We start from the raw sequence: 25,208 nt of genomic DNA on the forward strand, positions 1-25,208 counted from the left end.
AGACTGCGCTTCTCTGTCATTCGGTGGATTCGGACCAGTTTTCATGTGGGGGTAGCAAAAAGTACGGGAAACAACAAAAACACGCGTACCTGGAATGAATTCATCTTCCCCTGAGAGCTGCGGATGGTCATAGTCACTTGGCTGAGACGCCATTTCCTGAGATGAATGAACGCTTTCCGTATCCACCACAGTCGGAACTCCAGTTTTACTTCTCTCTTCCTTTTCCTCGAGCAAGACTTCACCATTCTCTCTCGGATGAGGCGCTTCACTTTTTATTGTACCCGCAATCTCATTATCTCCATTTTCAACTGGGGTCATTATTTTATCGTGTGATCTGTTCAGTTGATCATTCCCTGAGTTAACTGTAGGCAATTTATGTTCATTATGACTGGTTCCTTTCTTCTGGGGAGACTTTTCCGCCACAGAATTCGGAAACAATATTTGGTCATGTTCGTTTTCGCTCCCTTCAGAGGCATATTGAACCAAACCCATGGGTTCTTTTTTCTCATCTTTGGCTTCTCTGATCTTCTCAGCAGTTACTATCTCTGGTCTTATATCGGAATCCCTTTTAGATATCTCGGAACCAGCTTCACTTCTCGGAGACTCGACATACGCAATCAGCGCTTTAGTTTTCTCAGGAGCTAGCGTATCCTGCTGGGTTGGATGCTCTGGCGTACCACTGTTCGATTTTGCGTCTTGTTTCGACAACAGCATTTTCCTTCTGTGCTCTAGGATCTTAATCTGAGCCTGCTTCAGGATATCTTCAGCAACTTTGCGCTCTTCCTCCGTTTCAAATCTAATCAGGCCATCAACTGAAGATAGCAAAGACAGGTCAACTTGAGGTACAGATGGTGCAATTTCTTCTGGTTTCTCGTCCAAAGTGGGAGTCCCTTCTCGCATATCCGGAGAAAAGCTATTCGGTTCCTTTGCTGGTTCCCTGTGAACTTGGTTGTTGTTCTCGAGTAAAGCTTCATCCACATTTCCGAGTTTTGGTTCGATTTGTTGACGGTCACTGCGCTCGAACACTTGCTTTACTTCCTCTTGTGTCTCAGAAGGCATTTTATTCTCATTGGGCTCGTCGAAGGATCTCGGAGAAACACTTGTTACCTCTCGGGATTTAGATTTAGATATGCTTTGACGTCGTTTGAACTTCCTGTGGTGTCTAGAATGAGGCGATGACAGAACTTCTTCTCTCGCTCTCTTCTTGAAATCCTAAAAGTAAGGAAGTAGTACCCCGTTTTGGCAAAACCTACCTAATTTTAGGTCAAAAACCCAGCGAAAAAAATATCCCACGGAAATATATCCCCATTTAACTGTTGAAAAGTTGCGCATTGAACGCATTTGGCCATGCCTCGCGGGCCATCGCCATGCCTTAGCGGCCCGAGGCAACTGTTATGGAACTGTTACAACTTAACAAATTATCAAGACTGAAATTCCATGGTATTATGGGGGCTATTTCCTATTAGAATCATAACTTTTCCGTGGGGGTTTATTTCCTAGATCCGTATAACCAATAAACGGCAATCATTCTACAAAACTATAGAGCACTGAAAACGACAAAAATTGACAATATCATACGGTTCGAAATTTACCTTGATTGGTCTACCGCCACTCTGCTGCTCCTCAACATGTTCAACGTTTTGTCGAGCCGATCGGAGAACCTCTTCCAGGGGATCAGATATTCTAAAATACATCTCGTGTAACAAGTGACACGTGAAAAATCATTTGTTCCCTTAAACCTTGACCCTATTTAACTGCACAAGCTAAACTCTCAGGAAATCTGCATTGCTAATTTAAAATTTAGACATTGAACGCAATAACGTACCGAGGGTCTAACATTGCGAGCTCAAATACACTATCTTTCTAGAGATGTAACGCAGGAGCCACGATTTACATAACATCTAAAAGCCGACAAAATCATCTCGATCAAAACGAGTAAGGATCAAAGGTATCAGGCGCTGAATAAACAAATAGCTCCAAAGCAATCTAAAAGGACACATTTTGAGCAATATAATGATACTAGGTGACCGAAGAGAATAACTTACTCAATGAGAGAAGGTGACTTTTCTTGTCTCAATCGTCTGTAGCCCCTGGGAGAGGGCGATCGAGTTCGAGGACTCCTCGATAGGCTTGGACCTCTGCCACCCCCGCCAACACCAGGTGGAGTCCTAGATCTTGATCTGCTGTACTTCCTATATCTTTTAGATTGAGGCGGATAGGGCTCGTATCTTCGGCCCTCTACTGGTCTCTTGGAATCCACATGCCGCTCATCTTTGTATTTGTATTTACGTCTTTCATCTCGATCACGTGATGAACCCCGAGCGTATTTTTTGACTTCGGGCCTAATTTTTCCACCACCAGGTGACCGTGATCTATTTCTACGCGGAATTTTCCGCATTTTGCGATCACTTCGATGCGGATCATCGCTAGAAGCCAACTGTTGCAGCTGTTTTTCCAATAGCCTAAAAAATCAACCGTCTTGAAAACATGCATGCTTTTTAAAACATAACCCACTAAACGTCGGAAGAATTGCTCTCGAACGGCTAGTGGGAACTTTAATCAATTGCGGACTGCTTCAGTCGGGGGGAGCCTATATGGGACTAAGAAAATCAATAGTGGGCTTCAAATAACCACATTAGAGGTTAACATATACCACTAAGATTTAAAGTAGAAAATAATTCCAGTTTCGACGCACTTTTCATTTGACATTTAGTATTAAATTGCCGCCAATTGAGTTCGGCTGCTTGAAATTGTGATTGAGAGAGAAATTTAGATCACGCGCAACGCAAAAAGTCAAGGGCATAAAAGTCACTCGGAAAGTCAAAAACGTCAAGCGAAAATTTTGCATAAAAAAAGACACACACGTTTACAATAATTGCTATGAACTTCGTTCAAAAGCAATCAACAAGGAGGCTCGGCAATGTACGTTTGCACATAATGTTCCGACCCCACCACATTTTTGGTTTAATTTTCTGCGAAAAAGAGTAAGAGATAGGAAACATTCAAAAATTATTATTTTGATCAAAATTAATTGGTGTATAAAATTAGGAAATCCCTTTCAACTCAAACCACTAAACAAATTAAACAAAGCCTAATCAGAGGGCCGATGATACATGCTATTAACAAGAACAAGAGACTAGCATTAAATTAAATTACGATCAAAACTCATTATCTAATTGTTTTTTGAATACTTAATGAAAAAGGTTAAATAGCATCAACTAAATCCCAAAGTAAACAAATTTACTTGAATTTCATGAGAAAAGATATGGGACCTGTCTTTATTGAGAATAAATAACAACCGGACAAAAAATAGAAAGGGCAAATTTAGAAAACATAATTATACTTTTTGAAAACAACTAGTTTCAAAGTCATAAAAAAACCATTAGCTATTACCTGAATCATTAAATAGCTTTAACCCTTCATGAAAAAATTTTGAGAACTATCCAGAATGACATGCAACTTTAAAAAGAACAAATACAGGCAAAAATCAAAAAGAATTAAATTTTACGAGAAAACGGTGTCGAAGCCTTTAAAATTTTAGTATTTTCTATAAAACCAATAAATATTAACAATTGCACCTTCTTACCTTTCTTCAACACCATTAATGTAATATGTTACTTGTCATTAAGGTGTTATTAATATAATAATGTGTCAAGACAGCAAAACAACTCAAAAATGGTAAAATGTCCAGAAGTGAACAAAAATGTTATGAAAACTCGTAGTATCCAAGCAAGCCAAAAAACACTACTAAAAAGATAAAACAGCAATGAAGACTACAATATAATTCATTTGAAACGAGATGCGACCTCTTTCTTTGCTGAGACTACGCTACAAGGTGACAGAATTAAGATTAAAACAGGCGAAGCTCAAAGATTCATTATTTTTTTACAAAATAATTTTTTAAGAAGTCATAACAAACATAAGCTTTCAACTAATAGATTTCAAGTAACAAAGAAAAAATGATTATATTTTAACTACTTAGGAAGTCAAAAGGCTAGAAAATAAAACGAATACAGGCATAACGGATCCGTTTTAAATGCAAAATTCAACGCTAAGACCAAAACTGGCCTTGCTAACGCAATTGATAGAAATTTCAGCTACAAAAACGAAAAATGTGAACAAAACAACGGAAGTGAGGCTATTTTTCATGAAAATTTCAACCTCCAAAACTTTATAGACCAGCTTTATATTGATATCACTCACATCTCGGTACGATAAATATATCGATAGGCAAAAATTCGCTGAATAAAAAATCCTATTTGAGCATATAGTTCCTCCTCCCCTAAGGTAGGTCGGAAAAACTATTGCATTCAAGAGCAATGCGCTGTAATATTTGACTACTCGGGGGACCAAAACCCATAGTTTATTTAGATAAGCAATGAACATCAAAACTTTTCCATTTTAAACAAAATATCAGGAAAAGCAGGCGCTTATCATATGATAAAACAAAATTTAGTACAAATCTGTACCTTCAACCATAACCAAAGTTGACAACTTGCAGAGTCTTTTAATGGTTATAATTGTTAGAAATGATGCAGTGTTGATTTTCAAAATGTCCTCGTAAAAGTCTACTTACTTGGCTTCTAGACGTCGAATATTATTCGTATCTCCGCTCTTTTTGGTCAACTTCTTCTGCCTTTCATAGAACTCTTTCTCCGACAATGGTTTCTTCATGAAAGGCACTCCAAGCAGGGAATCGGATGTCGCAGTTGCAGCACTAGCAGCAGCCGCTGCAGCAGGTGGCATGGGCATCGGTAGAATACTGGGCATCAAAAGGGAGTTGAGGTGCAGAGCGGCCGCGGGGTTCCCTGGCCACAGAGCAGCAGCCGCGGCTGCGCCTCCCGATGGGATCATATGGGGTGGCGGAAAAGGCAGTGCCTATATAGAAAAATCATCATCCTCCAAACTATTTGTGTAAACTCTTACATGGGCAAAACTTCATTGCTTTTATTTTCAAAACAGACCTTTATTTTGCATAATACTGCACAAAATTTTCATCCACTGATAATTTTAATACTGCATTAATATTTCTGCATACTCCCGTTTTGCACACCTTACACTCCAATGTCAAAATTTTCAGTTATATGTTCCACGTCGAAGATCAGAAATTCAATTAATGCAGGGAAGACATTTAGATTTCCAGCCATTTTTTTCAGAATTCGTATATGAACCTGAGAAAAGTTTGTGGCCATATTTCGACCAGACAGAATTACAAAGTTATTTTTGATTAAAATATAATTGAAAATTGAAACCTGTGGAGCTGGTTTAGATACTGCAACAGTTGCTGCACTTGAAGCTTCCTTTTCAGCGGCTTTCTTCGCGTCCCGAAACAATGACTTCAATCTAAAATGAAGTAACAAATTAACGTCAACTATCAATAAGTTGTGCCGAGCAAACGAAATCGTGAAACAATACGCACAATTCGGCATCTGACTGTGACAGTTTGGTCATGTCAAAAGCGCTTTCTACATTGCTCACGGCTGCTTCCTCACTCTTGCCAGTTGATGCCTTCTCGGGTGACAGTCCACCCCCTCCCCCTGCTCCGCCAACTGGTACCCCTCCTGAGCCTGGCTTCACCGTCTCAAATTCAATTGCTTGCGGGCTCTGAGATCTCTCTGGCGATTTTTCTCTGACCTAGTTTGAAACGAGCACAAGAACTTTCACCATAAACGGTATATCATTGACTACAGAAAATTCTTCCAACGGTTCCACTGTGAGCCTTCTACTATATTTCTGCACAGGTTTTACGATTAATTACAAAGAAACTTGATATCTATCTGTCAAATTTCTTTTTACAAATTTAACAAAAACTGACAAGCATACTAAACGGTTCCAGAAAATAGTTGATAGTTCTCGCCACAGCAATCCCATGATCCATATTGTCTTCGATACTACTTGAAGTACCGTTCATAATATTAATCTCTGAGAAATTATTTAAAATAGCAGGCAAAATATGATTTCCATCTTAACCAAGTCAAACAACAAACTTAAGCATTTCTTTCAAATAAATTTTAGTGTCTGCAAAAGCCAAAATTAAATTATTGTCTGCTCACACTTCATGACAATCTGGCACAATAGGTCGTTTTCAATACTAAATGAGATTGAAATTATCAAGATTAAGTTTATCTCACACTTCAATTTCACGTGGTTCAGACATGCGACACTCAATTTTTCAACACATTAAAAGTAAGGCAAATATCGTCCTTTTTTCAGCTGTTCTGTCTTCTTTTGATAGCCTAAATTTACCCAATTAGGCAATCTACGGCATTTTTATTTTTAAATATTAAACGTAACGTTTTAAACCTCTCTATGCGTCTAAACTTCAAGATGAAAGCGTTCAGAACTCATGATTTCGAATGTTTTTTTTTCGGAAGGGATCAAATCCATAAATTTTACGATAGACTTTATGCCATTTTCAGACATCTTTTTTTCTAAATCTGATTCAAATTCAGTTGAAATTTGATTCAAATTGAGTTTTGTATTTCCTAGCCTTCTGTTCGATTAGATTCTTCAATTAGTTGTCGCTGTCAATTGTATCAATTGTTAGATCTTTTCAAGTCGAAAAATTTGAATTATGTCATTAGGTCGGGAGTTTCAATCAAAAGAAGCCGGCGAAATTTATAAAGAGAACGCATTACGCCAATATTCATGAGAACTGTAACGTTCGGTAAATGTCATCATCGAACAAAGCTTGTCGCTGTTGGTTACATCGATATTTGTATATTCGTACCATTCGAAAAGAATCTAATGTGTCAGAGAAGTACTACAATTCTCTAGAACAAATCCAAAATTTCGGCGTTCTATACAGATTCATTTATTTAAAACTGCTTGCGATTGCTTTGCTGTTACATTGCTTTGCGATAAAGCTAATTTCAGTAACACGCAGTCTGCGTTGTTTATTGCAAAAAAACAGCTGACAGCATATCTTGCCTTGAAAAAATTTTGCTTCCGCTGTCTAGCCTGGTTTCGACTTTCTAGTTATCGTTACTCAGAGTCTAAGAAACTATCACCATTATTTTTTTCATCAATTTATAAAAAGTTAAATGGTTGAAGCAAAAAAGTTTTCAAATTGTAGTTAATTTTAAAGTGAACACAGACTGCTGTCTCTATTATGTTAAAATGAAGTAAATTGGAAAGGATTAGTACATTCAGTCGATGTGTCAGGTTGATTAAGACAGTCAACCAAAAGGACATTCTCCACCAAAAGACATAGAAATGGTAATTTGGAATAAAGTTGTTAACTATTAAAAAAACAGTATTATAGCATAGATCTGTTGATATAAGATTAAATATTTACAGAACGGCAGTGTAAATTTAGAACAAAATTAATTGAGCAAGGACACTAGTATAAATGCATTAGTCCACCATTATCTTGAATGCATTTTTTTTTGTTCATGCAGATAAAAACTACGTTGAAGACAATGCGTCATCTTGAAAGGCAAGTCTAATGTTCTTAAGTAAGTTGTGACAGTATGTAGCTGTCCTGTAGTCGAAAAGCTTAGAAAAAGGAAGAATGCCATATTGGATTTGCCAAAATTGATCTGAAGAAGAGTCTATTTTTCATGGGTTGAAACAAGCTTTGATAGCCCAATTCAATTGTCAAGTTATTAGGAGGTTCTGATCAATAGAAGACAAAAGTACCGAACAATATTGCACGTGACTATATTACCACTAATGTAAGAAAAATTTTATCCTGAAGAAACCTGAATGAACATTTCTCTCCTCTCAAACATAAAAATTTCAAGGAACGTATCAATGCATTCTATAGTATTACCAAATTTAGCCTGGATAATTATCTCAATTTTGACCTATCTAGTTCTCAGCTTTTTTTGATTTTTGAATTGACAGATTAAAAAATACCGTTTTTGGAATTGGTATTCATTTTTGAATTTTGACTGATTAAAGAGCCATTTGCCCGCACTGTGAACGCTGTTCATTGCACTGGAGACTACAATACATTAAATTTCGTCAATTTTTTCCTTTTAAACATAAAACTGTTCAACTGTTTGAAGGAGAACTGTAAGGGGCAGATGCTTGGTAGGTTTTGTGGCCCCGTCTTTCTATCCTTTTTGACTTTTTGAGATACTTGATTTGGTTTATTGATTATTTTATATAAACCTTCGGGGAAACTGCTTCCTTCGTTCTTAAGTAATCGCTGATGGTATCGTATGTTCTCTCCCATTAATTGTGGTTCCCATCTTTTTTTTCAAAGATTTCTACTCATCTTAAACAGCCGCTCAATCGCTTATCAATGTAAAAGACTCAAAATCCAAACCTCAATTACGATAAACCTGCGAAGATCTATCAAGAGATCCATTAGATTTTTAGACTGCTGTTAAAAAATACATTGTTTTAGGAAGAACATTAGGCGCAGCAACCAAATTCAAATAATTTACAACAATTTTCGGATTTGTACAAATACGAGTCTATTTGTCTATTTTTTATCGCAAGTAAGATTAAAGGCAACTATCGTGTATCATTTTTGAAAGTTTTTTCAGCAAAGCTTATCCAATGTTCGAATGAAGGTACTTGAATTCTGCAAAGGTCTAAACAAAATATCATTATTTGATGCATTGTATATTGATGCATTGATCCCAAACATGCGATCATTCTATCACGCCCTCATGCGAACCTTCTCGTTTACTTTTCTTTCTTATAGTACCAATTCATTTGAGTTATCACCACACACTTCAATTTAAAGTAAATTTATCCTGACTATGTTAAGGTATAGATATGGTTCACGTTACGTTTACGTTACTTTAATATCAGTTAAGGAAAAAATATAGCAAACTATTATGGTTGAAATTTCTGTAACGTTTTCTCTGAAAATGAAAAGAAAAATCATCATTTGTTTGATACGATACCACCGAGTCAATAATGCAATCAACTAAATCAAAGCATATTGGAGATTTATGACGTCGCTCTAAACTTTCTATGTTGGTATAGCAAAGTAACTAGTCAAAATTCGGATTTAGAAATTCAATACAGTTGTTCTTTTGTCATATGTGCTACTTCCAATACTTGTATGGCAAAAATTTTGACATAACCGACTAACGTCGAAAGGATTGATCTCAAAGGACTAATGAGAGCCGTAATGCAATGCAGCCTGGTTCAGTTCGAAGGGGGAGCGGGCGGGGCGAGGTAGAGAATTAAGAAGTTCATTAAGGCCTTTCAAGATTTGGATCTTTTCCGTTTCTACCCCAAGCTTAGTGGGTGCATAGTATTGGCACACTCTAGACGCACGTGCCATATTTTTACATAATGATTAACTATGTAATGGCAGATGCTTTGTAACGGGGGGAGATAACGTACTGAGCTCAACCGGAAAAGATTAAAAATGAGAAATGACACCAATTTCGGCGCACTTTTCATTTAACTTTTAGTTGTACACTGCCGCCAATTGATTTCAGCTGCTTAAAACGTTACAATTCGAATGAGAGAAATTTATAAACGATTCCAAGAGTCGTGCAAATAAATGTGAACTAACATTAATTAAATCAGAAAACTAAAGAAAAGGAGAAATAAAGTAATTGCTTAATGACCATTCTTTTGACCAAAAAATAAAATTGTTTGATAAGATTCAGACTTAATCCGGGAGGGGGTTGGTGGTGATGGTGAGTGTGGCGCACCAGGGCAAAGGCAAGTGACGAATACGTAATTTTTTGTGGGTTAGATAGCTGGGTGGTTTGCTGGGGGAGAGGTAGCTAGGGGAGGGGTCAGGTATGTTGGGTGTGTAGTTTTGAAATAATGAGGTAAATATGGGAAAGATTCTAAAAATGACCTTTCAATCTTTAATATTACCAGCAGTTCCTAATTAATATATATTATAAAATAAGTATATGCTACACAAATTCAAAGATTTATTCTAACGAGTTTAGAGAATCAAAGGGTGAAAATTAAGCGGTTTTTCCAGACAACCGAGATTTTACTCTTGCGAGAAGGTGAATAAGTAGGGCAACTAAACGAGGCAAGCAAAAAATTAGACTTTAGAGGGCAATTAACTTAAAGGCGCATCAAAAAATATTTATACTGTAAACGTGTTTTTCACGTGCGTTTCTAAGATTTAATAGCAAACTAATTTCCTTAGTTTGGCTGCCTCGCTATTTTTTAGTGCCACGCTATTTTTTTAAACCCTCGCTTCACTAAGTTTCTTTTGAAGTCCAGTATCCGAAAACATAAGTCAACGTTGTAAAAGAGAAGTCAATGTTCGAAAGTTCGTCATGAACTAACTTGCCACACAAAAATACTTGTGGAAAATCTATACAAATCTTCGTAGAAAGACACGCATGTTTACAATACTTGCTTCAAACTTCTTTCCAGAGCAATTAATAACCCCTAGAAGTGTCTTCACCTAACTTTTTAATTTATTTTTTAAGCAAGTTCAGGTAATGCTGCCTTGATCGCTCAGGTGGTTTGGTTTTTTAGTTAATGCTAAGATAAATGAAAGTTTTAGCTCAGTAAAATGACTTTTAAATTTTCAGCTAGACGTGAGGTACATTTCGGTGCGTTCAGATAAGACCAAAAACTGCATGAACATCTCCAATAAGTTAAGGTGTAAACTAAGGTAAATTTACCTGTACAGGCAAAGGTATAGACGTATATGTGCTCAAATATACTTATATCTCAATTTTATCAGATAACTTAATTTCGATAAACCACCGATGATTTCACCTAAATGGTTGATAAAGTGATATTCATATAAAATAAAGAATCTCATAAAACTAGTTCTAGAAATTCACCAAGGACTGATCACCCAAGGGAAATTAAGGAGTCACCAAACATCGAGAATTCATGGCCGAAATCAAGGCAGAGTTTACCGACTACGCCATTTGATCGTGCTTAGCAAGGGCACCTAGGAAAATGCTTTTTTTTTCAAAAAAAATCAAGCTCAAATATACGCAAAAAGTGCAGTAAGTAAGTAGTTCAATCATAACACAAGAGCACCAATTTTCATCTCTTGTACTCAATCGTCAAAATCCTACGCATTTGTGTTGAGTTTCATATTCACATGTTCTCACAATGGATTCAATTTTTCACCGGCTTACCAACTTTCATCAAGCTTATTCAACTGCATTAAAATCCTACAAAACCGCAGATTACTTTAAAATGTGAACTGAACAAAAAACATTGGGCTTTCCCAATTATAACCCACTACCATCGCATACAAACCAGACGCATCAAAAACCATACAATGAATGAACCCAGAATTCACCGCTGAAAGGTTTAACCGCAGCGAAATGTCTTACACTTAAAATTTGAATTGTATTGGTTCGCTGTCCGTTTTTTAGGAGATAAGTTCACTTTTTTTTAACCTTTTCTTGTCGATGAGGAGTCAAATTGGAGGAGAGATTTTTGTCACGCTGGAGTAGTAAGAGGAGCGAAAAGCGAGCAGTGTTAAAGCGTGACGTCGTTTCAAAGGACTTCTAAAGTGAAGTGCAAAAATGTCGATAAGATTTTCGGTTTTTGAAAGCGAATTTTTGCCACGTGCGGCAATTTGACTTCTGTTTTCTGAACGAATATTTCTTGAAGGTAATATATTTGTTCTAATAATGCATAATTGCTTTATTAATGGTCTCGTTTGCGCTCTAATTACACCTAATTGAGTCTATATTTTAGGGGTTATTGCTACAAATTTTATTTACTGGCTTTGAGAATGTTTGTTTTCGACAATTTTTTTTTCGAATTTTTGATCGTTGCCTGCATTTGTTGCTACTTTTGTTGCGTGTTCCACCAATTGTTTTTCGCTAAAGTTGATATACTGATAGAAAGTTGCTTTCTATTGAAAGATACGAGTTCAGATTTAATTGCGTGTTTTATTGACTTTGATGCCACTTTTGTAAAAATCGTTCTTTTAGCCGAATGTTGTTTGAAATGTCCTTTTCAATTTCTGCAGTCGTTTTCTACTTAGTTGGCGCCTGCGTTCTAAACTTCCATTGCGTAGAGGTTAACGATGCGTAGAGGGCACAAAAATTTTGATAACATTTTTCTAAAAGAAAAGAAATTCGTGAGAGAATTATTGGATTTTTTCTTATCAGAGGCTGTTCTTTATCAGAGGAGGTTGCCAGTTTTCTCTTTAGTTGCTTCAATTCAGAACTGTAATTCACGACTGTTCCTGCTACGTTTTTTAAAGATCTGTTCACAATTTCATGATTTTTGAAGTCATATTGGAGAAGTAATTTTGGTCACGCCGAAACAGTAGTGGAACAAAAGAGCGAATGGATTTGCTGAATCAATTTTTTCACTTCATTTTCAAAACAGAGTGATAAAAAGGTGTTTGAACAAAAAATTCGCAATCTGGATTGAATTTTTTGTTCACAAGCGACAATTTGACTGATTTATTTTTCAGTTTTTTATCGAATTTTTCTCCAAGGGGTTTTCCCAATCCATTTTTTCTCCATTCTCGGTCTAATCTTTTCTTTAGTCAGCAAAAATTTTTGAATCGCTTCACGTCTTGTCCTGCTATGTTTTTTTAATTTAGTACCAAACATGCACTTGAACTTAAGTGTTCGAACCACTCTCAAGCTATCAGCACCCCTGATACCTATAATCCGAAGAGGAAATGGTTCCAAATTTTTACCATTAGAAAAACATAGCCGGCATAGACTGCCGGAATAGCTTCGAAATAGACTTGCGTGCCGTAAAATACAGATAGAAACAGATACAGGAATGAGTTTAAAAAAAGTTTATCGCGGCCACCCAAAAAAATTTTAATTCCAAACTCTAATTCTATCATTGAGAACATTTTGGGGCACAAAAGTATTAACAACGCAGATGTTTGAACCCCAATCTTCGGCGTAAGAATCAGAAGCATTCACCACTCGGTGTACTCGTCCCCTTGTTACACTTCATCTTCCATTCGATTTTGTTTTAACAACAGACATAACTTATGAACGCACGAAATTTAGATCATGCAAAAAGCAAGAATCAAGTGTCAAAAAGTGACCAAAAATGTGAAACAACAAAATGTTCTAGAACAAATCCAAAACAAAAAAATGCGTCAGACGGCTAAACAAAAAACCAAGAGCACCGCAATATAGCTCCGCTCAGCTTACAGCGTCGCAGCCATGAAAAATGTTGAGCATTCTTTTCACCTCGCAATTTGCTAACCAATTCTCCTAATGTGAGCATAAAAATTTCCATAACTCCGAAAACGTAATTAAACGGGCTCTTATTTTGAAAAAAAAATAACAAAACTTATTCGAATCAATGAAAAATTTTAAGTGTATTTTACCTCAGAAACGATGCTATAGAATTTATGAACAAAGAGCTCATCAGACAATTTTGTAATTAAGTAGAAACTTCCGGAAAACGTCCAATTTTAATTTAATGTTTGAAAATAAACGCATCTAATCGAAAATAATAGATTTGGTAAAAAAAAACTTTGTTTCAAATTCCGTTATCAAGCTATCTGTGATAGACTTTAGCAGTAATTTGGTTTAAAATGGGCGATATACCACTTTGTGTTAAAACATCCAAAAAGTTTTAGGCTTCCACATCCTATACGCAGAACCCCACTTCTTGTTGCTCTCAGAGTGTACTTCAGAAATACAGTTTTAATGGGCAAAATCTGGTTCCCCGACAATTGGGTTTGACGATATTTGATAAGCAGCGACCTTTAAACGATTCCGCGGAAAATTTCAAAACCGGGGGAGTTAATTCATCTTACCCCCACCATTCACTACTACTATTCCTCTCTTCGTCTATGGCTCGACCAAAAAAAATTACCTATCAGCAAAATGAAGCCTTTCAACAAAATTGCCTAAAGCAGCTTTGAAGGTTCAAATTGGTACTTAAAAAACTAGCCCTGCAAAATGAAGAACAATCTAGGATTCTAGTATTCATTAAAGCCTATTACATTATTTTTGAGACATTTTAGTACAATTTCCAACATAAACGACTAACGTCGGGTGAATAGCTCTCAAACGACAGGCGAGCGGTTGGCTTCATCAGCAGCTAGCTACGGTTTAGTAATGCTAGCTTTAGTTTGATTCGACTCTGCAACTTTTAGTTTTCTAGCCTTGTTAGTAAATAAAACTGATATTAAAAAAATTTGCAAAACATTGAAAAAATTTTTTTAAAAAAGCGTCCAGATTTCGCAGTGAAAATGTTCAAAACTATTTTTTGTCTCTGGAGGGATGTCAAGTAACCCATCTGCAAGACTCGAAAAGCTTGGTTGGCCAGTAATGATGGTTAAACTCAGAAAAGGCCAAAAATATTAACATTTTGAAAACAAACGCAATTTTTAACAAAATCTAGCTAAAATTAGATATTAAAATCTTCAAAACCAATTCAAGATATTAAAATCTTCAAAACCATTTCGTTGTCTCATGAGACTAACCAGTATACCTATTTCAAGCGTTAAATAGTTTCACTGGCTCATAAAGATCTAAAATTTGAACATAATTTTCCGAAAATTTGAAAAATTAAATTTTATCAAAAAATTACTGTAGCTGGAGTCATTAAAAAATTGATAACCATTCCTTTACCTCTAGAAGCTATAGGACAGCTTAGCATCAAAACTTAGAGGGGGTTCCCAGGAACCTGCACCCGGAAAAATGATTTTAAAAAATTCAAAAAGATTCAAAAAAATTCAAAAAGATTCAAAAACAAAAAGATTCAAAAAATCTTGAAAAACATTCATTACATCTAGCAGCTATGCAGTAATTTATAATCAAATCCTAGAGGAAGTTATGTGGCTCTTGAGGCTGGAGAAACCTATAAAATAACAAAAAGTCGAAAAACTTGAAAATAGCAAGTTCCATGAAAAACTGCTAAAATTTGCGATAAAAATTTAAAACTAATACATCTCAACAAAAAATCTGTAGTAACTAATTGTTGAAACCTTAAGGCGATTTTCTGACCCCTGAGGCTGAAAACCCCAGAATAATGAAAACAAAGTTGAAAAAATTCAAAAAAAATTGCAAGTTTTCTTAAAAAAAAAAGCTAAAATTCGTGGTGTTGAAATCTTGAAAAACATTCCATTACACTTATATTCATTGACTATACAATAACCTATTGTCAAACCCTAGAGGAGGTTCCACCGATCTTGAGGTTGAAGAAACCAACAAAAATCTTCAAAAAACTACAAAATACGAGTTTTATAAAAAAGAAAAACCGGGGGGGGGGGGGGGGCTCATAGGGAGGGAGGGGTGGGGGCAACAGTGGGGTCGGGGAGACAACATCGCGGTGGGGGGATAGTGATGGAGTTCAACAGTGGGGGTGTCTTCAACCTCTAAGAACCGCCCTTCACACCATAAGTATAAGTCTCCACAACAGTTTAAGCTGAAACAGAGCTGAAAGGCTCTAAGAACTCTTTATGCCCGCTGAGCGCTACCTGTTCATCCCGTTTTTGAGGATGAAAAGTCAAAAGCGTCAGACGATAAATCGGTCAAGCGAAAAATCGCATAAAAGACCGACAAGACTAATATAATTGCTACAAACTTCGTTTGAGAGCAATTAACAATAGCTAATTACGCCGGCGTAAACTTTCTTAAAGTGTCAAATAAGGATACGATCAAATACCAAGCCTGCTTTAATTTGATGCCGCAATACGAAAGCTTATAAATGAAAATTTAAATAGGATCCAAAGAGAGCACACTTTGGGAGTCAACACGCCAAATTCGGCCGATTTTTTTTATTTCATTTCGTTGTCTGCTGAATTCTGCAATATCACAGAAAATTGAAATATGAATTGAGGCAAATCAGTTCAGATGCTGTTGATAGTCAAAGCGCGAAAAAAACTAAGCGATAACCTTGTCCAACATGGCGCGACATGGCATCCATACATGCCATGTGACAAAATTTTTCTTGCATAACCTTACAACCAAACAAGATAGACACCAGTGAGCCACCTAAGAACGCGTAAACTGATGGACTCTTTTCAGATGAAAAATGAATATAATCGAGCAGATATACGAACTATTAGACGAGAAAGAATGTTTCGTATATGAAGAGTCCTACCCCTACCTCCACCGAACGGTTGTAATGAAAGACGAACCAACATACAAATTCGGTATCCTTGGCGATTCCATCGTTTTTGGAACCTACGTGAAGAAAACGATGATCGTGAGCTATCCAGGTGCTACTTTGGAGAGACTCTCGAACGACGCTGTTTTAGAAGAATTCGTACAAGCCAGAGTCACTGGGGTAGCGATAGAAGCTGGTACGAACAACCTTGTGGACAACAAAAAACAAATCGGAATAGTAGACGAAATTGCGGCCAAACTGGAAACCCTCGTAAAGAAGTTTCAAGAAGCAGGGATTCCAGTGACAATCGTGAAGATCCCCGGAAGGGTGGGGTACAAGGAAGAGGTGAAGCAGCTCAACAGAAAGTACGAGAAAGTAGCGAAGCGTACCGGAGCCCACTTCCACACCCCCAAACGATTCACTGTTGGCGGATCGGGAGAGAAAGACGACCTCACGGGAGGACTTCACACCGATGGCCTGCACCCGAACCCCGAGTATTTACAACGATACTCGGAAGACCTTTACGACGCATTGAAACCCCTCTTTTAACGTGCCCGAGCGTGGGACAACTTAAAGAGGGGGGACGCTGCGTCAGAGACGCAGCACCCAGGCCCAACAATGGGCGTAACGGGATAACAGAACAGAAAAAAAACTAAGTAATACTTAGAGTATTAATTCAAATTCACTCTTCAATTTCAAGACGCGACCTCATATTTTAGTGTTGTCGATCAATTTGAACATATCAAGAATGATTAACATGAATACTAAAAGTTTGACACTATAGCAGGTCGACACTTTCCACCTCCGCTGCAGTTTCGATAACCAGAACACAGACTACAAAAACTCTAGAGCTGCATACAAACGAAAGGACCTTGATATTTCCAAATTCAATCCTGTCCGTTTGTGCCTCCCAGTACGTTATGCACTCCACGTTACAGAGCACCCATCATTACATAAACCTTTATTAAAAAATATGCCTGCCACCTGCGCTCGGGCGTTGCAGATAATATGCACCCACTGAGCGAAAAACATCCTCTAATTTAATACCAGTTCTCTAACTGAAAAGAACGATCTGTGATCAAAAATAATTAGAAAATAAAAGTCTGACAAAAACTAAATACCAACAGGAAAAGAAGAATGCTGCAAACTTTTTTTGAGAGGTTAACTATTATTATGTCACACAAAAACTTTGAAGAGTTTGTTCATTTTCTTAATTTAACACTTTTTGCACTCTCTTTTAATCATTCTTTTACAGGCAATCAACGATTTCGCCTTTTAAAAGTTTTTGAAAAATACTTGCAGCTTAAAATAAATTACATGACATTTTTCAAATTAATCAAATAAAAATTAATTGCATGCACTTGCGTTAACGAGAGCGCGTTTATTTGCACATGAAAATATGTATTTTAGTGCTGTGAATGTAAAAAAAATTATGAGTACTTCTTTCGGTGCTAGGACAATAGATCGAAAGACAACAGATCGAAAGCAAAACTTGGGACAATAGACCGAAAATTAAATTATTCAAGTTGCGTATTGGCAACCAGATCAGAGCGCTCATTTATTATACAGCATATAACATGTTCTGTTGTGATATTTTGTTCGGTTGTGATAGATTCATATCAAGTCCCACGGGCCGCTAAGGCATGGCCATGGCTCGCGAGGCATGGCCATAGTGTGGTAATTATATTGCAGCTCGCAAATAATGCTTAATTTCAACCAATACGAATAGAGATTAACTTTCGATCTATTGTCCCAATTTTTCTGTTTTCGATCTGTTGTCCTTTTGATCTACTGTCCGGTCACCACTTCTTTCTACACCGGAGTTCGCGTAGCGTACAAGTAAATATAAACCACAAGCTCACTGTATGGTATCAGTTTTTAGATTTTCCTCGAGACCAAACAACGGCGTGGAACATTTTACCCCATTGCATAAAAAACAATTCGTCTCGCCACGAAAGATGATTTCTGCTTATGAAATAGAGAAAAATGGGAAGGAATTGTTAGTTAAGTTTTGATTTTATATCTATATTAAACTAGCTATTGACCACAAGTTGCTGCTGAAAACTAAGTCTTAAAATAAACTAAATCTAAAAACTAAAATTTGATAAGAAACGAATCTTAATGACGCCTCCGTAACAAGAAACCTTTTTTCTAAAACTGATTTTAATTTTCAGATTGAATTTTAAGAATTGAATGATTCATAGCCAAAACTGAGCATGATTACTTTACTGAACAATCGTTCAACTATCAATTCTTTGCGTAATTGTGTTTACAACGTATACTGTTAAATGTACAAGCACACAAAACCATCTGCTCAAAATCATCATATTAACGAGCATGACATGTTCATGCTTTAAATAGCTTAGCATCTTATGGATGACTAATTAGACGATATGAAAGTCGATGCCATCTCCAAGTTCAAGAACTGAAAATATCACCAGGCTTAAAGCGCTTGTGGAATTTGAAAGCCACGAGATATAGGAAGAACAAATTCAACAACGTTCAAAATTTGACATCTTAATGATCTGATCCGAGAAACCAACCATTGTGAGAACAAATTAGAACATTGGCAAAATTCCCATTTCACTGTCTTTGAAATTCAGTGGCGTCAAAGTTATTACAACAGACACCATACACTTGTACCTATACACGTACTTAAACCCTTAAAAACAACTATCCACAATTAGAAAGAATAATACATACTTTATAACTACAGCTAAGGAACAAAAGTAAGAACTCGAAAATTTGGCAAAATGGTGTCAAGTCAATCACACCAATACCTAAAAACGGAACAATCAAAGAAGTTCAAGTTTGCCTCATAAGAGAGTTGGCCTAATTAGAGAGTTGATGGGAACTGTCGTTAATGTTGAATATTGTCAAAATTTTAAGACAGTTAGCTAAAAACCAACATAACAGACTGACGTCTGAAGAATTGCTCACGAACGACTAGTGCGAGTTCGAATCTATTTCAACCTGCTTCGGTCGGGAGTAGGAAGGGTAACTAAATTCACTAAGGGCGCTTCAAATAACATTAGAGGTTATTAAAATTTAAAGTGAGAAAAATTAGACCAATTTCAGCGCACTTTTCATTTGACTTTTAGTAGTGAACTAACAACATTTGAGTTCGGCTGTTGACACTTGTGAATGAGAGAGACCACGAAAAACAAAAGGTCGAGGGCGTAAAAGTCTATCGAAAAGTCAAAACGGTCGAGCAAAAATTTTTGCTTAAAAAAGACCAACACCTTTACAAGTTGCTTCCAATTTCGTTCGAGAGCAATTGAAAAAAGTTATATAAATTTTATTCAATTATGCGTCAATGGAAAGTCAATGACACCTTTAATTAATGAGATTAGACATGAAAGCAAAAGGAAAAACACAAACGGCAAAAACTTTCAAACTAATTAAAACAAATAAATTATGCAATTATGACTCCATGACTCAACTCTCTAACGATGCCTAACTCAATTAAACACCATCAGACCCATGGAGACCTGTCGTCAATGAGACGAAGTCACGAACTATAAGAAAACAGAAAAAAATTGAAATCACGGATAATTTTTAGAAACTAGTGTTAAAACCTTTAGACATGAAAAAACTATTAATGGGAATGAATTTAACCTCATTAGATAGGAAAAATGACCTGCGATTAATTGAACTATGTAAGAGGACTAAAAAAAACTGCCATGAAAAGTTGCGGCAGAATTAGCTGCAAAAAGCCATTAGATGCAAAACAAGGATGCCCGTTAATGTGCTTTCGCACATGATGTTCCGACCCGAGCTCATCTACATTTTTGACATAATTGTCAACCTAATGATGAGATAAATAAAAAAAGATGTTTAAGTTTTAAAAAATTGTTACACAACTGAACTACTAATTGAAATACATAACACCACACCTCATTACAGCGCTCAGAAGATCTGCCATTAGAAAGACGACGATAAAAAACCAAACGACAAAATAAGCAAAAACAAACTTTTTAGCGAATGTGCTAAAAGAAGATAAGAAAAACAAATATTGACCACTCACAAAACTTAAATGGAAACGCATATTGTCCAACAAACAAAACATCAGTTACGACATGATATCAATGGAAAAATGGTTTCTGAATTACAATGAATTCAGAACCTCTCAATGAAGAGAATAAATTACAAGTTGACGAAAAGAACAAAAACTGATAAGTATAAAAAGTACTTGAAAACGAACAATATCATAAATTTTAATACTATTTGCTCTAAACTGACTGCATTGAGAAACATCTCATTTCATTTAATCCTTACTTAGAAGCCTATGAGACCAGTCAGCATTTCACGACATGAAGAATTTCAGAAAGTTTCTGAAAAAATTGAGCAAGAAAGTGTCAAACCCAATAAAAGAGAAGTCTTAATAAATAAATTTCTTTTTTCATATACGTTTTCAGAGCAATGGCGTTGTTCTTTTCTTTACACCTTGACTTCAAAATTACAAAGAAACATAATAAAACCACGAAATTTTTGAAAAACCAGTTATATCAACGCCAATAAATTCAATGGCTTTGAACAGAAGTCAAAAAGTACGCTAAGTTTTACCTCAGAAAAAAAATGATGTTTGTCAATCATAAGTACTCAACGGGGCATCACAATAAGTCTTATGATTATGAAAACAACAAATACATGCAAAAACCAGAAATTCATTAGAGAAGTAAAAGAAGAAAGTTTCGAAGCCATTGAAAACATAAGCGTTTCTCTGAAAACTTTATGTATGATCCAGTGGACGTCTTTTCTAAGCCAATGGGAACTATTAATAATGAGATAATGAGATGAGATGTCAAAAGGAACCAAAATTACAAAAATCCAAATTTTTTTTTAAATTACGAAAACTCGTGGAATCGAGGTCATAGAACCAATAGTTAGTAGTTAGAACCGCTTACCAGATTAATTTTGTATGCAAAAAGTGGTCAAAAAATAAAGGGGTCATGTCATTACTGAGATTTACTAACATTTCATGGAAATAGGTTTAATAAAGGTTAGCGTTCAAAAAAATTTCGAAATTTCTTTAAAGTGTTAACAGCCGCTCAATCCAATAGCTCTCAGCGGGTCATTATTCCCCCATAGGAAAATAAAGATGTTTGTCATTCTTAAGTCATCAAAAAGACATCACAATAAGTCTTTTGATTATGAAAATAACAAAAAGCAGGTAAAACCCAAAATAGTCAGTAGAAAAGAGTAAGAAAAAGTCGAAGCCATTTGAATCATAAGTTTTCTCTGCGAATATTATCTAAAATCAATTGAAAATATTCTCTGAGCTACTGGAAATTATCAATATTATAATACCGTGATAAAAATTGAAAGGTAACCAAAATTACAAATAAATATATCAAAAAATTTTGAAGAAATTTATGAGAACTCTTGGCATCGAAGTCATAAAACCAATAGTTGGAAGATAAAACCGCTAATCAGATTGGTTTTAGATGCAGTTCCAAAGAATGAAGTCATTTTATTAATGAGATTGACTTACATCTCGCGAAAAAAGTTTAAGTTCGGTTAATGTCCAAAAAAAATTACAAACAATTATTTTTGAAGTCTTAACAGCCACTAAATTCAAGAGCTTTCAAGGAAATCCAAAAATACGCTACGCTATGCCTCGTTGAGGAGAGTGGGATGTTTGTCATCACTATATTATCAATAAAATATCACGATAAGTCCTATGATTATGAAGACAACCACAAGTACAGGCAAAGACCAACAAACATTCAGCCAAGTTTTCCAGAAAGTGTTGATGCCAATTAAACCAAAAACTATGCCCTGAGAAGTTTATCTCTGATCCATTGCCGTCTTTTCTAAGCCAATGAGAACCGTCAATTTTAGGATAATGGGAAAATATTTCAAAATAAATCAAAATTACAAAAAACTTAATTTTTTTTGAAATTATGAAAACTCGTATTATCGAAGTACTAAAACAAATAGTTATCAGATAAAACCAACTAACAGATTAATTTTGGTTGCATTAAGAAGGAGCGTGGTCCTGTCATTGCTGAGACTGACCTGTTCATGGAAATAAGTTTAATATCGATTAAAAGTTCACAAAAAAACTCGAAAAATTGATTTTTTAAGTCTTAGCAGCCATTAGCTGTCCACTCAAAGCACTTTATAGGTTTACCTAATGCACAGTAGGAATTCGATTGCTCTTCTAGTTAGCGAGTCTATGCCATAGGTCTCCCAAAAATTAGCAAAATTTTAAAAGAAAATCAAAATTTTACTAAAATTTTCGAAAAGATTCGAAGACAAAAAAAAACATGAGTGATTCCTTGAAAACGAATATTTTGTTCATTGGGTATCAATTGACTACCAAATAGGTTTGACATGTACAGAACCTCGACATGAAAAGTGACTAGTCTCTAAGTGATTAAAAAAACAATAAAAAATTTTTCTAAAAAACAGCAATCAATTTGAATTCGACAATTTTTTGATAGTAAACTTCCTCAAGAAACCAGAATTGGCCTTTTTATTGGTCTATTGGTAACACAAAATTGCTTCAATTTGTAGCGTGAAATGTAATTTTGAAATAATATTTTTATAGAAAGGCCTTAATTTGAACAAAAATTTCGCTACAAGAACAAGATCATGCAAATATCGCGTGTTCACACAAAACTTAAAACCTAGATAACTCTTCGAAAACAAAATTCAAAAATCTTTTTAATTTTGAATTCTACGCTGGACGAGCTTTTTAATGATACCACTCACATTTCTCTACGATGAATATATCGATTGGCCAAAATTGACTGAACAAAAAAACCCATTTGAGTATATAGTTCCTCCCCCCACAAGTGGGGTCGGAACAATTAGAGCCAATATATTATACTTTAATGGCTTACACGAAATAAACAATAGAAAACAAAATTCAAAAACAGCTAGAGAAATAGGAATTTGCTATCAAAAAGCGGATATTTGTTCAAACTTCTTTCTCACTCCACATGAAAACCACCTTTTTAAAAAAATCACTTTAAACCACTCGCTCATTTCACTACTTCGGCGTGAGTAAAATCACAATTCAATGTCTATTTTAACTTCTCATTGAAAAAAGTGTAAGCCGATTTCAGAAAAAGATAGCGACGAACAAAATCAATGACCATAACCGACTAACGTCGAAGAATTGCTCTGGAATATATTACAGCCTGCTTCAGTTCGGGGTGAGAGAGTAACTGAAATCACTGAGGGGGCTTAAAATGATTTCATTAGATATTATAATGTACCACGATAATCACTAATAAAATTGTTCAAAATACTCCCATTTTCGGAACACTTTTCATTACAGTAGCGACAGTAGTAGTTACAGTAGCGAACTGCCGCCACTTGAGTTCAGCTGCCGACACCTGTAACGAAAAAGTCAAGGGCGTAGAGTTAGTTGAAGTCAGTCGAAGAGTCAAAACACGGACTAATTTCGGATGAATTGCTCTCGAAAGAGGGCAATTTAATTCGGAGGGAGGTGACGTGCAGAGAAATTTCATGGGTGCAAATTGAACCAACAAGTGAGAAGTTCGTACCCGCGAGCTCTGGACACCATTCTGACGCCTTCATCAATAAGCTATAACGGCTTTGCAACCTCAATTTCAATCGTCTTTATTATAGCAAAAATTATTAAAAATAGTATAGATCACTCAAATATCAAGAAGTCAAATATCAAGTGTTGAAAAGTCACGAGTACTCAAATCGCTACAGCTAGCAAAAGAATATTCTAGAACAAAAGCAAAAAAGACCATCCACCAAAAACTTTGCATAAATAAAAAAGACGCAAACCTCTACAAAAAATTTTTCAAATTTTGTTCGAGAGCGATTAAATCCCTTGTTAACACGCAGAATATTCAAAAAATAAAAATTGACGGAAATTGTCGAGAAAACATAAATGAGCAACTTTCAACAAATATTGACACTATGAAAACATACACATCAAAAAAGGTCAAAAACTTTACAAAGGAATCATATCGATACTAACTATGACTAGTCTCTGGCGCATTCGAAATCTTAACAAAGCCCTCGTCACCAAATTCAAACACAAAAATCATTTTTAAAAATGACGAAATTGACTATTCGAGTTAGAAAATCAGCAACAATTTTGTTGAACTTCATTTAAGCAAAACATCATCAGGAATTTCATGTGAAAAAAATTTTTAAATTAACGAGATTGATATAAACTGCAACTGATCAAGTAGGTCCAATTGTGAAGAGCTAAAAAAATAGACAAAAAAAGATTATTACCCGCTAAGAATCTCCGAAGACTGGCCTTTTCAGCTTGATATTGTGCGTTTCAGCACACTCTCCGCATGAAGAAATCATTTAAAAACCTGCTGCTAATGCGCTAATCGATAGAAACCTGCTGCTAATTTTAACCCAGTTCAAAACCTACTGCTACATAACCGACTAGCATCGGGCGAATTGCTCTCGAACGACCAGTTGGCTTCGTCAGTAGCTAGCCAGGGTTTAGTGAGGCTAGCTTTAGCTTAATTGAAGGGGTGTGAAATGAGCAGCGGGGAGTGGACCGGGGGTGGGGCTGATGGGGGTGGGAGCCCACGGTGGTAGGGGGGTCTTTGGCTGCATGCGGCCCTTACGGTCTGAACGATGTGCAGGGTAGGGATTGAGGGATTGGGGGGGGGGGGGGTGGTGAAGAGGGGCTGATGTGGTGGGGGGGGGGTGGGGGGGGTCAACTTCTAAGAACGCCCTTCAGACCATAAGTATAAGTCTCCAAAACAGTTTGTGAATCGCGTAATTGGAGACTGAGTCAAATGACAAGTCAAATGAGTCAGATGAAAAAACGGTCAGCGAAAAACCGCATTAAAAAAAGACCAACAGGACTAAAATAATTGCTACAAAATTCGTTTGAGAGCAATTAACAACTGAGGTTTACAGCGCATATAGCAAGCAGAAAAGAGCCGAGAAAATGCCGCAAGAAAAGTGATCCTTTGAGTTTTCAGCGCACCAAATGTAAAACAAAAAATTAGCATCACACGACAAAACAATTCTCGGAATATTTAGAAATTAATTCTGAGAAAAACATTCTGAGAAGACTTAAATAACGACCAATTAATATCTTAATTTTAAAAAAATACTTCATTAAAGTAGTTCATTTGAAAAACGAAATAGAGAGGAGAAAAAATAAAAATGCAAATTGATGACCTCTCAAGATTCGTTAGGAACTTTGACTCCAACAATCGTTCTATATAGACAGCATAATACAATTTACAATCAATTATCTCATATAAAAATCAATA

The 25,208-nt window shown here is 36.0% G+C and overlaps 1 protein-coding gene across 1 annotated transcript in view; it reads right to left on the minus strand.

Moving 5' to 3' along the window:
• The window catches only part of LOC142336105 (uncharacterized), a 211,573-nt gene that overhangs the window by 15,418 nt on the left and 170,947 nt on the right, over positions 1 to 25,208 (minus strand). The window contains exons 12-17 of the mRNA XM_075384652.1: positions 5,420 to 5,634; positions 5,253 to 5,343; positions 4,577 to 4,878; positions 2,046 to 2,462; positions 1,593 to 1,683; positions 90 to 1,212 (exon numbers count right to left, since the gene is read on the minus strand). Of these exons, the coding sequence (XP_075240767.1) occupies positions 90 to 1,212; positions 1,593 to 1,683; positions 2,046 to 2,462; positions 4,577 to 4,878; positions 5,253 to 5,343; positions 5,420 to 5,634 (2,239 nt within the window). The remainder of the gene's footprint in view (positions 1 to 89; positions 1,213 to 1,592; positions 1,684 to 2,045; positions 2,463 to 4,576; positions 4,879 to 5,252; positions 5,344 to 5,419; positions 5,635 to 25,208) is intronic.

The sequence above is a fragment of the Convolutriloba macropyga genome, chromosome 3 (genome assembly GCF_964194025.1).
Source record: "Convolutriloba macropyga chromosome 3, txConMacr16.3, whole genome shotgun sequence".
NCBI lineage: Eukaryota > Metazoa > Xenacoelomorpha > Acoela > Convolutidae > Convolutriloba > Convolutriloba macropyga.